The sequence below is a fragment of the Mustela lutreola genome, chromosome 16, assembly GCF_030435805.1.
Source record: "Mustela lutreola isolate mMusLut2 chromosome 16, mMusLut2.pri, whole genome shotgun sequence".
Classification (NCBI taxonomy): Eukaryota; Metazoa; Chordata; class Mammalia; order Carnivora; family Mustelidae; genus Mustela; species Mustela lutreola.
The window spans coordinates 18,414,138-18,426,664 of NC_081305.1; the positions used below are offsets into that span (position 1 = coordinate 18,414,138).

General features: G+C 42.4%; 2 protein-coding genes across 2 annotated transcripts in view; one reads left to right on the forward strand and one right to left on the reverse strand.

Moving 5' to 3' along the window:
* Positions 1-12,527, forward strand: part of EXOC3L1 (exocyst complex component 3 like 1) — a 123,198-nt gene that overhangs the window by 54,322 nt on the left and 56,349 nt on the right. The window lies entirely within an intron of this gene.
* Positions 1-12,527, reverse strand: part of PHAF1 (phagosome assembly factor 1) — a 29,485-nt gene that overhangs the window by 16,470 nt on the left and 488 nt on the right. Inside the window, exons 2-3 of the mRNA XM_059151775.1 lie at positions 6,766-6,848; positions 1,922-2,005 (exon numbers count right to left, since the gene is read on the reverse strand). Coding sequence (XP_059007758.1) covers positions 1,922-2,005; positions 6,766-6,848 — 167 coding nt within the window. The remainder of the gene's footprint in view (positions 1-1,921; positions 2,006-6,765; positions 6,849-12,527) is intronic.

Sequence of the window (12,527 nt, forward strand, 5' to 3'; positions counted from 1 at the left end):
GGGAACAAGCAACTGGAGAAGTCTGAAGTCCATGATTTACCACCGTCTAGGCTGGAAAAGGCCTTGATTTCCCCAGAGAAGCCATGACAACAGCCAAGCAGGAAAAGCAAAGAGAGGTAGCTGTAAAGGTTGAGATTTGGGAAGCCTCATTCCACCCACAGGGCTTTCTTACAGTCAAAGGCATTAGGGAGAGGTGGATTCTTAAGTGCTCAGTTGGAAGGGCAGGCAGAAGGGGTAGGTCAAACCTGATGCTGACCAAGGGCACATGAGAATTGCTTCCTCAGTTTCCAGAGGCTCTGACAGGGCCCCAGCCCCCTCCCTCATTTCACAGGGACCCCACAGAAAGCAGAAGAGAAGGTGCTACTTATTGCCTTTCCCATTCAAATGTACTTCCCATTCCTCACAGTTCTCCGTAGTGTGCTCACACAGTTTTCTTCAGCTTTTATCACATTTATTTCCTATACCCCTCCACAAAAGCTAAGTCATTTCTATTCCCGATTTCTGTGCCACCACACACTGGTAATTTAGAGTCAAAAGCTTAGCAAAACATGCATCCTCTGTCCCTCTATTATCTCATTGGTAAACAGTATTCCTCACAAGCTTGTTAAGTTAGAAATGTATGGGAAGCACTTAGCCACGTGCCTAACCTGTACCAAGTATTCACTAAATACATGACACCATCCTCACCAGGCTGTGATGCTATGATGGGCTGCCCAGCGATCCCCCTCTTTTGTCCATTTAGGTTATTTCTGGCCTTTTATTACTATGAAAGTCCTGCTACGAAGGCAACATATGTAAAGGTAACATTACTTCCCCATGATCTTTTTGGGTTATGTTTCCTAAAGTGGACTTACCAAGCTGAGACAAATAATTCTTTGTAAAGATGTTTCTAGATTATTTCCCCCCCAATTTGTAACGAAGCCACACTAATGACCATCCTCTTTCCTTTCCCACTGTGACACTTCTGGTCAGTGAAGACAGGATGACTGAGTCCACAAGAAGAGGCAAGGTATTTGTGGGGCTAAGAATATTCACATTTGCTTTCTGATAAAACCATCATAAATGAGGCATTTTCATTTAATGTACAGATTCCTTTTCCACGTTCTGTCTTGTCTCCTTAGCAGCTCACTTGTGTTAGGAAGATGAGAACTAGGAAGTACCCAAGTCTTTTGGAAAGGCACAACCTAACCAGGATAACCGCTCTGGTATGCCACTGCCCAGAGCCACATTCAACCTTATGACTCTGAGGCATGAGTCTGGTGCCACATGACTAATCCGTGAAGCTCAAGCATTTGTAAATAGTGTATTTAAAACATCCTGGACTGAAAACAGGTGTTAGTAAACTGCCCTTGAACGGCAATTAAGACAAACCCTACACACCACTGAGTTGTTTGTTTACATATCCCAAAGGGGTTAAAGAATCAACTCATTGCTGGTGGTGCCAAGCCCTAAGCCCCAGCATTTCAGGAAGAAGAGTTCCATTTTTCATCTTCTAAATCATACTGTTTGATCCAAGAATAAAGTAAAACAAGATACAAAAACAAGGTCCTATTCTGCAGTTAGGTCCCATTTTTAGTATCCCTTTTAAGATTTGGAATAATGTGTGCCAGATAGCTCTTCTCTCGCTTTCCTTAAGTTGAATAACTTGAGTCCTGTCCCCATAGCACATTCCCCAAATCTTCAACACTTTTCCCCTTTCACCTCTGGAGCCTGGGATTAGAGACCTTCCCAGCCTCTTTCCAACCACCCCAGCCCACCCCCCAGCTTCCCTCTTTTTAGGGGAACAGGCACAGCTTCAGTCCCCTAGACTGTGGTAGACTGAATCACAGGAGTCTACTCTGACTCATTAGTTTCAGAAACATCCCACAATAGCACCTCTTAATCAGCCTGGCAGGCAACTTCAGCTGTCATTCATAGTTACCTTAAGTCTCTGATTGAAAGCATCAAACAGCAGTTTGATCCCGTCCTGAGTCAGGTTAAGGATGAGGTCATGGCTTAGAGGAGACTGAAAAACAAAAAATAAAGCATACTGAACAATTTACTCAACAGCAACTACTGAAAACCTTGCAAATCTAAATGCAATGCACAGGGATTATGGAAGTGCAGAGATCCCCACCCTCGCCCAACAAACTGTTGTGTAAATGCAGTGTCCTCTGCTTCCTAATACTGGATGAAAAGAGCCTCTTTCTTCTAGGCTTTGAGCAGTAATACCTAAGGGAAAGGGCCAAGATTTTATGTGAATATACAGGCCATTTTTTTTTTTTTTTTGAAGGTCTGGGGTCCACATCTATACAGCCTGGGTTTATCTATCAAACCCACAGAGCAATCAGTGAGGAACACAGACCGGGTAAAAGGGCCTTGCTACGACTCAAATCTGTCAGGTGATGTTCAATTCATGTCAGCTGAACCTATGTCCATTCACTTCCAGGCTGTTTGTGCCATCCACAGGAAATATATTCTATACTTTGACTGCTTTAAGCCATATTCCAAGACAAAAAAATACCTTGTGCTGTTTATATATGAAATGACACCTTACTCTTTCTTTCCCTCACCCCACCATCCCATATCACATGTGCTTCCTTCTGAAAAGCCCAAATCTAAGATCTAAGGAGTCGTATTTCTACATTTGCCCCTTCTGAGTCCTGGGGGAAGGGGAGCAGCAGCACAAAGCGGTGGACAGAGCCGGCCTTGAGTACTGGTTAGCTGGTGACCTTAAGTGACTCTCAACACTTCTCTGAGCTCTAGTTTCTTCATGGGAATACCATCATCCCTTCCCCCAGGGTTGTTGTGGGAACAGAGACAGTAGGTCTAGACAGCAGGAGACAGGGCACCAAGCACAGCACTTAGCATACAGTACTCTTTCATCAAGTCTGCATCACCACCCTGCTTCTGCTCCAATGCAGTCAATTCAAGGTCTTGACATCTGAAGCCATTTCACAGCCCTGAAACAAGCTGGCCAGCAGAAAAAAAAAAAAAAAACCCAACATCCAAAACCTTGCCCCTCCTTTAAACTGGCACACAGCCCTCAAAAGAGTTTAGAAGTTTTTTTAATAGAGCCTCCCAAGGTAGGCACAATGAATGACGGAAGTGTGGCTGTCAGAGACAGATATGTAGGCTGCAAGGCCAGGTGTCACTGGCGTCGGCCTCACTGTGAAAATTCTCTCCAGGGACGCCTGGGTGGCTCAGTTGGTTAAGCGTCTACCTTTGGCTCAGGTTGTGATCCTAGGGTCCTGGGATCGAGCCCCACCTTGGGCTCCCTGTTCAGGGGAGAGCCTGCTTCTCCCTCTTCCTCTGCCACTCTTTAAAATGAATCTTGTAAAGCAAAGCAAAGAAAATAAAAGAAAAAAAAAATCTCTCCAAAGAGCCTTCTGTGATTAGCTCAGACTTTTGTTCCCTTCTACCCCAATGATCTTCACAAGGTAGTAGGCCCAGTTGGCACCACCATGCCTGGCAAACTAGAAGAAAGAATGTTGTAATTTTCCAGGAGGTACGTATGAATGTCTAAAACCATCAGGTGTCAATCAAGATAATACAAAAATGAACTCTGACCTTAGGTCACTTATTCTCAACCCAGAACACATTTCTGAGAGGGCTACTCCATGGCAGTAAGCAGGATGAAGCAGTATTATAGCATCCTTCAAGATCCTTGCTTGGAGGAGGAATGATGGGAGGATCTCAATTTTCTTACACTCTCCCAAGAGCTGATCATTTTTCTCCCAACATCGTGACAATTCAGGACATAACTAGATAATTTTCAAAAGCAAGCAATTTATCCTCACAAACATTATTTTATTAGTATTTTATATCTCCAGAACCAAAGTATACCTTTACCATATGATGTTTAAGCAGTCCCTTCCAGTGACCCAGAACTATACAGTCCTCCACATGAAACAGTTTGGTAAAGCTGTGAACTCTTCGTTAATGCTTTTCCCCCTAAGAAAGATAAGACCTACTTGATATATACATTTAACTTCCAAGGTGTGATATGCTAGGGATAAGAAGATATTTCTGAAACATCTATTGGGGCCAAACTATTCTTCACACTTGATGGGAGCAAGGAGACAGATGGGAAAGGAAGGGAAGGAGGTGCAGAGGAGGACAGGACCCAATTTAAGAAGCACGACATCAGAGCTCTGAGCCACCACCTCTTCTTGATCTTCATCAAAAGGTTATTCTATTCTAGGGTGCCTGGCTGGCTCAGTCAGAGGAGTATGAGGCTGTTGATCTTGGGGTCATGAGTTTGAGCCCCACAATGAGTGTAGAGATTACTTAAAATAAAAAAAAATTAAAATAAAAAAAGATTACTCTATTACAAGAAAACTATATCCACATTACAGAAGGAGAACCAGACTGGTTAATAACTTGCCAAAGTTGCATGGCTAAGAAATAGGAAGAGCAAGGATCCGAACCATGGACTCAAAAACCCATGTTTTCTAACTGATGCCAGTTGCTTAGAAGATATCAGGGGAAATGAGCTCAAAGCTAAAACTACTATGTGTACCTAAAGATTGGAACAACAGACAACAAAGGTAGTGAAATAAGAAATAAATTTCATTCTAAAAAAATAATTAATTAAATTAATGTGATTAATTAATTAATTAATTAAAGTTAATTAAGCCAGGGTGCCTGGATGGCTCAGTGGGTTAAAGACTCTGCTTTCGGCCCAGGTCATGATCTCAAGGTCCTGGGATCGAGCCCCACATTGGGCTCTCTGCTCAGCGGGGAGCCTGCTTCCCTTCCTCTCTCTCTGCCTGCCTCTCTGCCTACTTGTGATCTCTGTCAAATAAATAAATAAAAATCTTTAAAAAAATGAATTAAACCTATTTTCAAATGCATCTAATTTGGGGGTGCTCAAATCTGATTTCACTGAATATGCAGGAGCTATATGCTCAAGAAACAAGCCTATTATTCCTGTTTGGATGGTTGCTAATTGTCATGAGTAATTCCCTCATGGTCTAACACTGAAAGTCAGAGTAGGTTAGCGATCATCTGAGAGCGATCAATAGGAAAAGTCACCATCCTTCACTTTATAAATGAGAAAACACTGACACTGTGGCTCAAGGAACCTCTTGGTCCACTCTTAGAAGTCCCTTATTCTATGGCAGGCACCACAAGTATATCTAAGCTCTTGCTTGGAGATTATGCATTCCCTGTCTCAGGAAGACCCTTTCTATAGAGTCTCTCTCACTAGGCTGCAAGAGGAGTACTGCACTGCAGAATAATGACTAGACATTGATGAGAGGCTCAACCTTGACACTAGGCCAAAGAGGACAGCCTCACAGAATCTCATTCACCTCTAATCCACAACATTCTTCACGTCAAAAATAAACAGTCATGTGCTTTAGTATCTGAAACTAATTAGAACAAAGGGAACTAAAATGATCAAAATGGTACTCCAAAGGTCTCAGAGAAGTGAGTGAGGACACCCTGTAGCATGTATAGGCTCAAAACTATTTATTCCCTGGGGTGCCTGGGTGGCTCAGTCCATTAAGCATCTGCCTTCAGCTCAGGTGATGATCCTAGGGTCCTGGGATCAAGTCCTGCATCAGGCTCCCTGCTCAGCAAGGAGGCTGCTTCGCCCTCTGCCACTCCCCCTGCTTGTGCTCTCTCTGTCAAATAAATAAAATACTTAAAAAACCAAAACAATACAAACATCTTTATTCCCTGAAATTTGTGATATATGGGGTACCATAAAGGTTGCTCCACACCGCAATACATGGTCTGTGTCACAGAAGAATCACAGGTTTCAGAGAGTTTAGTAGAAGGTAGATTGTATTTTTAGAGTGATAAATAATCTTATTTCTAAAATCCCATAAAAAATAGTCTCTAACTTTACATATAAAACCAAGTACAAAAAATCCTGATGATCAGAAAGTACTCTGGTGTAACATATACATTCTTTCTAGAAATGGAAAAGGTCTTTGTAGATACATGTAACATTTTATAATAGGGGTTAATTCCTGGCACAACTGACCAACACTTAATAGAGATCACCATAAATCAGACCAAAAAAAAGCAAAATATGAACTATGTCCTTAATTTGGAGCCAATATTTTGATATATGATCTCATGTATCAGATCATTCTCACTAAAGTAGTGAGCTACACCTGCTTCTTTTCAAGTCTGGAGTGCTCTGCTGGCTAGAAATTTGTATTCAACAACTTTGAACACAAACCAATCAACAAAGCAGAAAAGATTATTTTAAATAAAAAAGTGGAGGGCACCTGGGTGGCTCAGTGGGTTAAGCCGCTGCCTTCGGCTCAGGTCATGATCTCGGGGTCCTGGGATCGAGTCCCGCATCGGGCTCTCTGCTCAGCAGGGAGCCTGCTTCCTCCTCTCTCTCTCTCTCTCTGCCTGCCTCTCTGCCTACTTGTGATCTCTCTCTGTCAAATAAATAAATAAAATCTTTAAATAAATAAATAAATAAAGTGGAAGACAAGCATCCTAGAAGACAAGACAGTCCCAGAGGTGACCTCCCACTGAAATGTCCCTGTCTAAGGACCAGTTGGTAAGTCAAAACACATAAAAAAAAAAAAAAATAGCAGTTATTATTGCTCTTCCAAACCCGGCAGCACTAGATTATCAAGATGAAAAGTTTCAGAATTGAAGAAAATGTACTTGGGAACTGACTAGTATTAGAGATTCTCCCATTCAAACACAATGACCAAGCAATCTCTGCCAGTCTGCCTCTCCCAGAGCATCAGCCTCTGGAGGTGACTCACGATGAGGAATGCTATTTCAGTAAACAAAGCAGCTACCACTCACCTGTTCACTGTAGAGAACCTGGACATTTTTGATGATGCGACAGTGCTTCTGAAGAATGGCTACTGCCTGAGCCAGAGGCATTCCTGAAATAAAGCAAGGACACCTGTGTGGTTACTTGGGCTATCCATTTACTGACATCTATCTTCATAATAGGCATCAGTCCCTGCAGTAAAGCCTGGGATGGGAGGTGGGGGCCACCAAGGTCTATAAACGTATGAGTAAATAAAAGTTCAGTAAGCAGCAAGGGCTAGAATAAAGTCAGCAGCAAGCACTAAGGGAACAACTGGGTTGTGAATATACAAAAGAGATTCTTGGAAATGAGAAGTACTGCACTGATCCCAAAAGATCCCAAAGGATCCCAAAGGACTCAGAGAAGGCAATGTCAGCATGAACTAAAGAACAATGAGAAAAGTACAGTCTACATGACTTGCTTTGGAGACCAAGGTTCTGGTTATCCTTCTACCATGAATTACATATAACGTAGGGCAGGTTCCTTCATCTCTTTCTTTCTGGCATGTTTCCTCATCTCTCAAATGAAGAGTCTGCAGAAGCATATGACTTATAAGGGCTCATTTAAAAAGTTAAAAATCATACATCTATCAGAACCAACTTAATTTACTAAGGATTTCACTGGATCCTTACTCATCAACCCACAAATCCTCTAAGTCTTAATACTTGATTTTTGAACTCATGGCCCACTATAAACAAATTTATATATGCCAATTTAAGAAATCCCAACAATACCTCCAAGATCCCAGGGACTACCAAAAAGTATGTTTTCAGAGTACATTACATTTCAAACAAGAAGAAACTTACAGAGAGACAATCCAAAACAAGTCCCAGACAAAATCCAAAATCAAGACTCACAGTTTTATGAATCCAAGGACAGTGTGTGTTATTCACCATTCTCTTGATCCCCAACACCTAGCACAGGGTTGACCACCTGGTGGCTGTTGGATAAATATTTATTCAGCCACACTGATGTACAAAGGAGTAGGTAGTAAGAGAAAGGGAGAAGGAGGGACCACCATATGACCTCAGGTAAACACAGTGGCTCACATTCAAGATCAGTTTCCTCTGATTCTAGGAGAGATATGCAGAAAAGACCTTACACACAAATAATAGACAGTTATAAAAACACATGGTCTATTTATATTTAAACAATGATCTAACCTTGCCTTCATTTGATGGTCCATTCTACAGTTTGAAGAAAGTTAGAGAAACCAGACCTTAACATAAGGCACTTTCCAGCCTTCTATAACATAGAGCCTGGTACAAAGTAAAGGCTTAATGAATGTTTGTTGACAATATGAACAAACTGCACACATCACTCAGCTCTGCCATTCCTGAAATGGAGGAGCATCTATGCTGTCTTTCCCAAAAGGACTGGGAAAACATCCATGTGTTAGGTGCCCACTTAGGTGCTGAGGAATAGAAGGCCACATGGCTTCTCTGGCCCACATGGCATAAATCAGTTTCTCAAGGGAGGATTCTTTTCCAATTAACCACATCAAATCCATAGCCTTGGAATCCTTGGGTCCTCAGGTCCTGAGTCACTTGGGGGAGGAACTCATCTGGAAGAGACAAAGCAGCTACAATGGCCAGTTGTCACACAGCTATTGATAAAGGAAAGCTAAAAGTCCTCTAAAGGGAACCAAACATATGTACAGCAAAGAAACTAGAGTACTGTCCTACTTCTAACAGAGCTACCTAGCCCAAGAAAGGGTATGTCAACCTTCTAAACTGTATACATCCTATGTTTTATAGATCTCATCATTTACCTTGGGCTTCAAGAGTTTCCCACTACAGGGCAATAAAACTCAAACAACATGCCATCACCTAAAGTTCTTTAATATTCTGGATCTTGTCCACCTCCATCTTTCTTTTCCCTGCTCATCGTGCCTCCCTTTGTTCCCGGCACATGTCAAACTCTTTCCTACCTTATGTCTCTGTGCTAGCTCAGACTCTGCTGGAATGTTCTTCCCATAGTTGGTTTCTTCTCATTCTTCAGCTCTTGATTCTCATCTCACTTCCCCAACTGCCTTAGCTAATAAAGCCCCCCATTCAGCTTATTTATCTGTTAGTCTCCTCTATACCCTGAGGACAGAACCACTATCTATCTTACTCACTGCTATATCCCCAGCACCCAGTCACTGTGCCTGGCACAAAGTAGGTGGTCCCATGTGTTTGTTGAACCTTGATTGAGTGAAACAAAGCAATTAGGGGACATGTAAATCCTGTACCATAGACCCTAGTGACCACTCTCTCATTCCGAGCACTCTCATTCTGTCTCTAAACAAACACACACACACACACAGTCTTTCCTGCTGTTCCCCTAACTTTCCCAGGTCTCTATGATGGGCAATGTTTCCTTCTGCCTATCCCTCATTCACTCATCCAACCAACCACCTGGTTTCTGACTTACATCTCAATCTGTTTTCTATATAAATCTAAAGGCAAATAAAAAGTAGACAGATTAACAGTAACTCTTCATCATCTTTTCTTTTCTTTTTTTTTTTTTTTAAGATTTTATTTATTTACTTGACAGAGAGAAATCACAAGTAGATGGAGAGGCAGGCAGAGAGAGAGAGAGGGAAGCAGGCTCCCCGCCGAGCAGAGAGTCCGATGCGGGACTCGATCCCAGGACCCTGAGATCATGACCTGAGCTGAAGGCAGCGGCTTAACCCACTGAGCCACCCAGGTGCCCCTCTTCATCATCTTTTCAATCTCAGTTCTCCACTGTATTCTGGGTCTTAATACCTCTAATATCTACCCAGTCACTCAAGCCAGAAGCCTCTAGATTCCTTTTCCACCTCCCCAAATCTAGTCTCTTTCTTCCTAAACCCATGTCCACAACACACTTCTCTAACCTTCACTTCACCTTCTTTTCCCTTGGACCCCAAAGTCCTTGGTAGTATTCCAGGCAGCTACCACTATAGAGCACTGGGAATTTGAAAAACCCATTTTTTCTTCCATTAGTGTATCACGCTCTAATTATAATACCAAACTGGTTATAGTTCCCTACACACACAATCTTTCCCACTGTTTCATTTTGTTTTGAATTTGACTGGAAAATTCTTATCTATAGAGACATTGTAGAGAGAAACCTGGCAGATTTCTGATTGGGCTTTCCTGGTGCTCACTGGCTCCAGGAATGGTACTGACTACTGTAAGTAGAAAAAAAGCCCTCCCTGAATCTCCAGGTCAGGTCAAGTCTTTTCTCCCCTTCCAAAGCACCCTATACAACCTCCACCTCATTTTAATAAAATGTACTATTGCTGTAACCCTTCCCTCACACGAAACTCTTCAGGGAACATGACCATTTCTTATTCACTTTTTGATGTTTGTAAGCAGAGTCCACAGAGGTATATATGCTACCTTCAATGGAGTGAGCCTTCAGCTTCTCTAGAACAATTCAGATACATGCACCCACACCAATACATTCTCCAAGTCTTACTGAAAACATTCCAAGTTTGTACTATCTTTATTCACTCACTAGTCAAGCCATCAGTGGCATTTTCAGCGATTCCTCTTTGCCTAGGTTTTCCTGCCCCTGTGTTGTTGCCATTTCCCTAATCTCCCCAAATCACACAAAGGCCAGGAGGGCAGCCAAGAAGCTGGATGCAGCTCCCCACTGCGATGCCAAGCAGAAGATGTCAAGGGCTAGATGCATCTGCATTTGCAGAGATTCCAAAAAGAACAGAGACAAAGCTGAGCCAACTGTCAGAAGGGCAGAGCGGTGGGAAGCAGTATCTCCCTGTTCAGGTACCGACTTTTCTTCATCTCTACCTTTCTGAGCCTGTTCCTCATCTGGCAAATGGAGATTACACTGTTGGGTTGTGGTGACTTTAGTTAAGTACTGCCTGGTTCTCTGGCCTAGGAAGGTAATTCTAAAGCACAGATCCACTTCTTAGACCTATTTGTACCTATCAGCTCCAACTGCAGTTTAGATATGTTGAGGGTTGGGGAGAAGACTGACAGAGGGAAAAATCTTTTTCTTCCTTTTTTTTTTAACCTGAGGAAGTTAAAATAATCATAATCTTTCAGGAAGACATGCTTTAAAACTGTAGATTTTTTTTTTTTTAAAGATTTTACTTTTAAGTAATCTCTATACCCAAGGTGGAGCTTGAACCTACTTGAGATCAAGAGTCACATGCTTTACCAAGTAAGCCAGCCATAGGTCCCTAGAAATGCAGATTTTTAAGACCCACAAGAAAATCATTAAAACCAAGCCACCTCTATGAGGTTTTCCTCAAAGTTCAATTCTGGGCCACTCTACAGAAATATTCTTTTCACTGTTGTTGTCATTTAGATACTCAGACAGTTTGAAGGAAGTACCCAAAACCTTGACTTCTGGAAACTGGCAAAGTTAGAAGTAGGTGTTAAGGTATCTAAATAACAGGTGACAGAAGAACCCTTGCTCTTACACCCAGCTTTTTTTTTTTTTTTTTTTTTAATTAAAATCCTGGTCTCAAGTGACATTCTTTTTATTTTTATTTTAAGTAAACTCTACCCACCAATGTGGGTCTGCAGCTCCCAAATCCTGAGGTCAAGAGTTGCATTCTCTACTGACCAAGCCAGCCAGCCATCCCTCAAATGACATTCTAATCACACCTTTCTGCCAAGAGACTCTACCACTGAGATCCACAAACTAGATGTATCATCAAGCACAGTTTGAAGCTATGGTTGTGGTTCTCTTCCCTGTGAAGTACTGGTATGAGAAGCTGTTAGTAGGAGAGGTTCTTAAATAGAAGGCAAACAGCATCAGCATATGAATGAGTCTGGAGGCAAATATATCACTGGCCTCCCAATCAAGCTCTTGGTGCTTCACAAGAGGCCAAACTGTTTTATACCAGCTAAAACTTTGAGACGAACTCTGCAGGAGTGGTGTAATTTATGAGAGAAACTGCCTAAGACCTCTCCATAAAACTGGCTCCTATAACCTAGAGGCTTGTAGTTCAGTTCGTTCATGGAGATACGGAGTACCAGCATGGTCCTACCAGCATCTATTGTGCAGTTACTCATCTAGCCTGTCTCCACTGAAAAGAGTCCTCAGATTCAAGGATGAGCTGTAGCCCAAACAAGCAGGTCACTCAGTCCAGCAGCCCAAATTAGTGGGGCAGAAGGTGAAGTGTGCACAAAAAATAACACCAACACCTGCTCCATACCTCCTTTGCCTAGGTGCTACACAAGAGTCAGCGGATGCACATACTTGTATATATAAAGGTAGTGAAGTTGGGAATAGTTAATACTGGGCCGAACTGTGTTTTACACAAACTAAATGTTACTCTCCTTGAATTCTTATTTCATTAAACCTTTAACTCTCTCTGCTGAGGTCTGGGTTTAGGATTACACCACACATCGACCACATTAAAAACGAGAAGGAAACAAGTCACAAGTTCCTTGAATACACAAACTCTTCTCACCTCCCTTGACTAGATCCCTAACATGTGATTAAGGATCTGACCCTAGCTTTCCCCTAGGGACGAGGGAACCCACAGCCGAAAAAAGCAAAACGCGACCGACTACTGCAGCGTTTAAGGGTGTCAGTCACTTCTTAGCTATTAAATCTGTAAAATGGAAATAGGAAAAACAACAGGACGGACCCTCAGACCCCAAGGAGGCATACTCGAGATAATTGCGGACAGAAGCAGGGTCTGGCCTTGATAAGTGTCTGGGGAGTGTCGGCCATTGTTGTTATTATTTCTACTGTACCACTGCCCCAGAAGAAGCTCTTCTGAAGCCTGAAGCGAGGGCGTCAA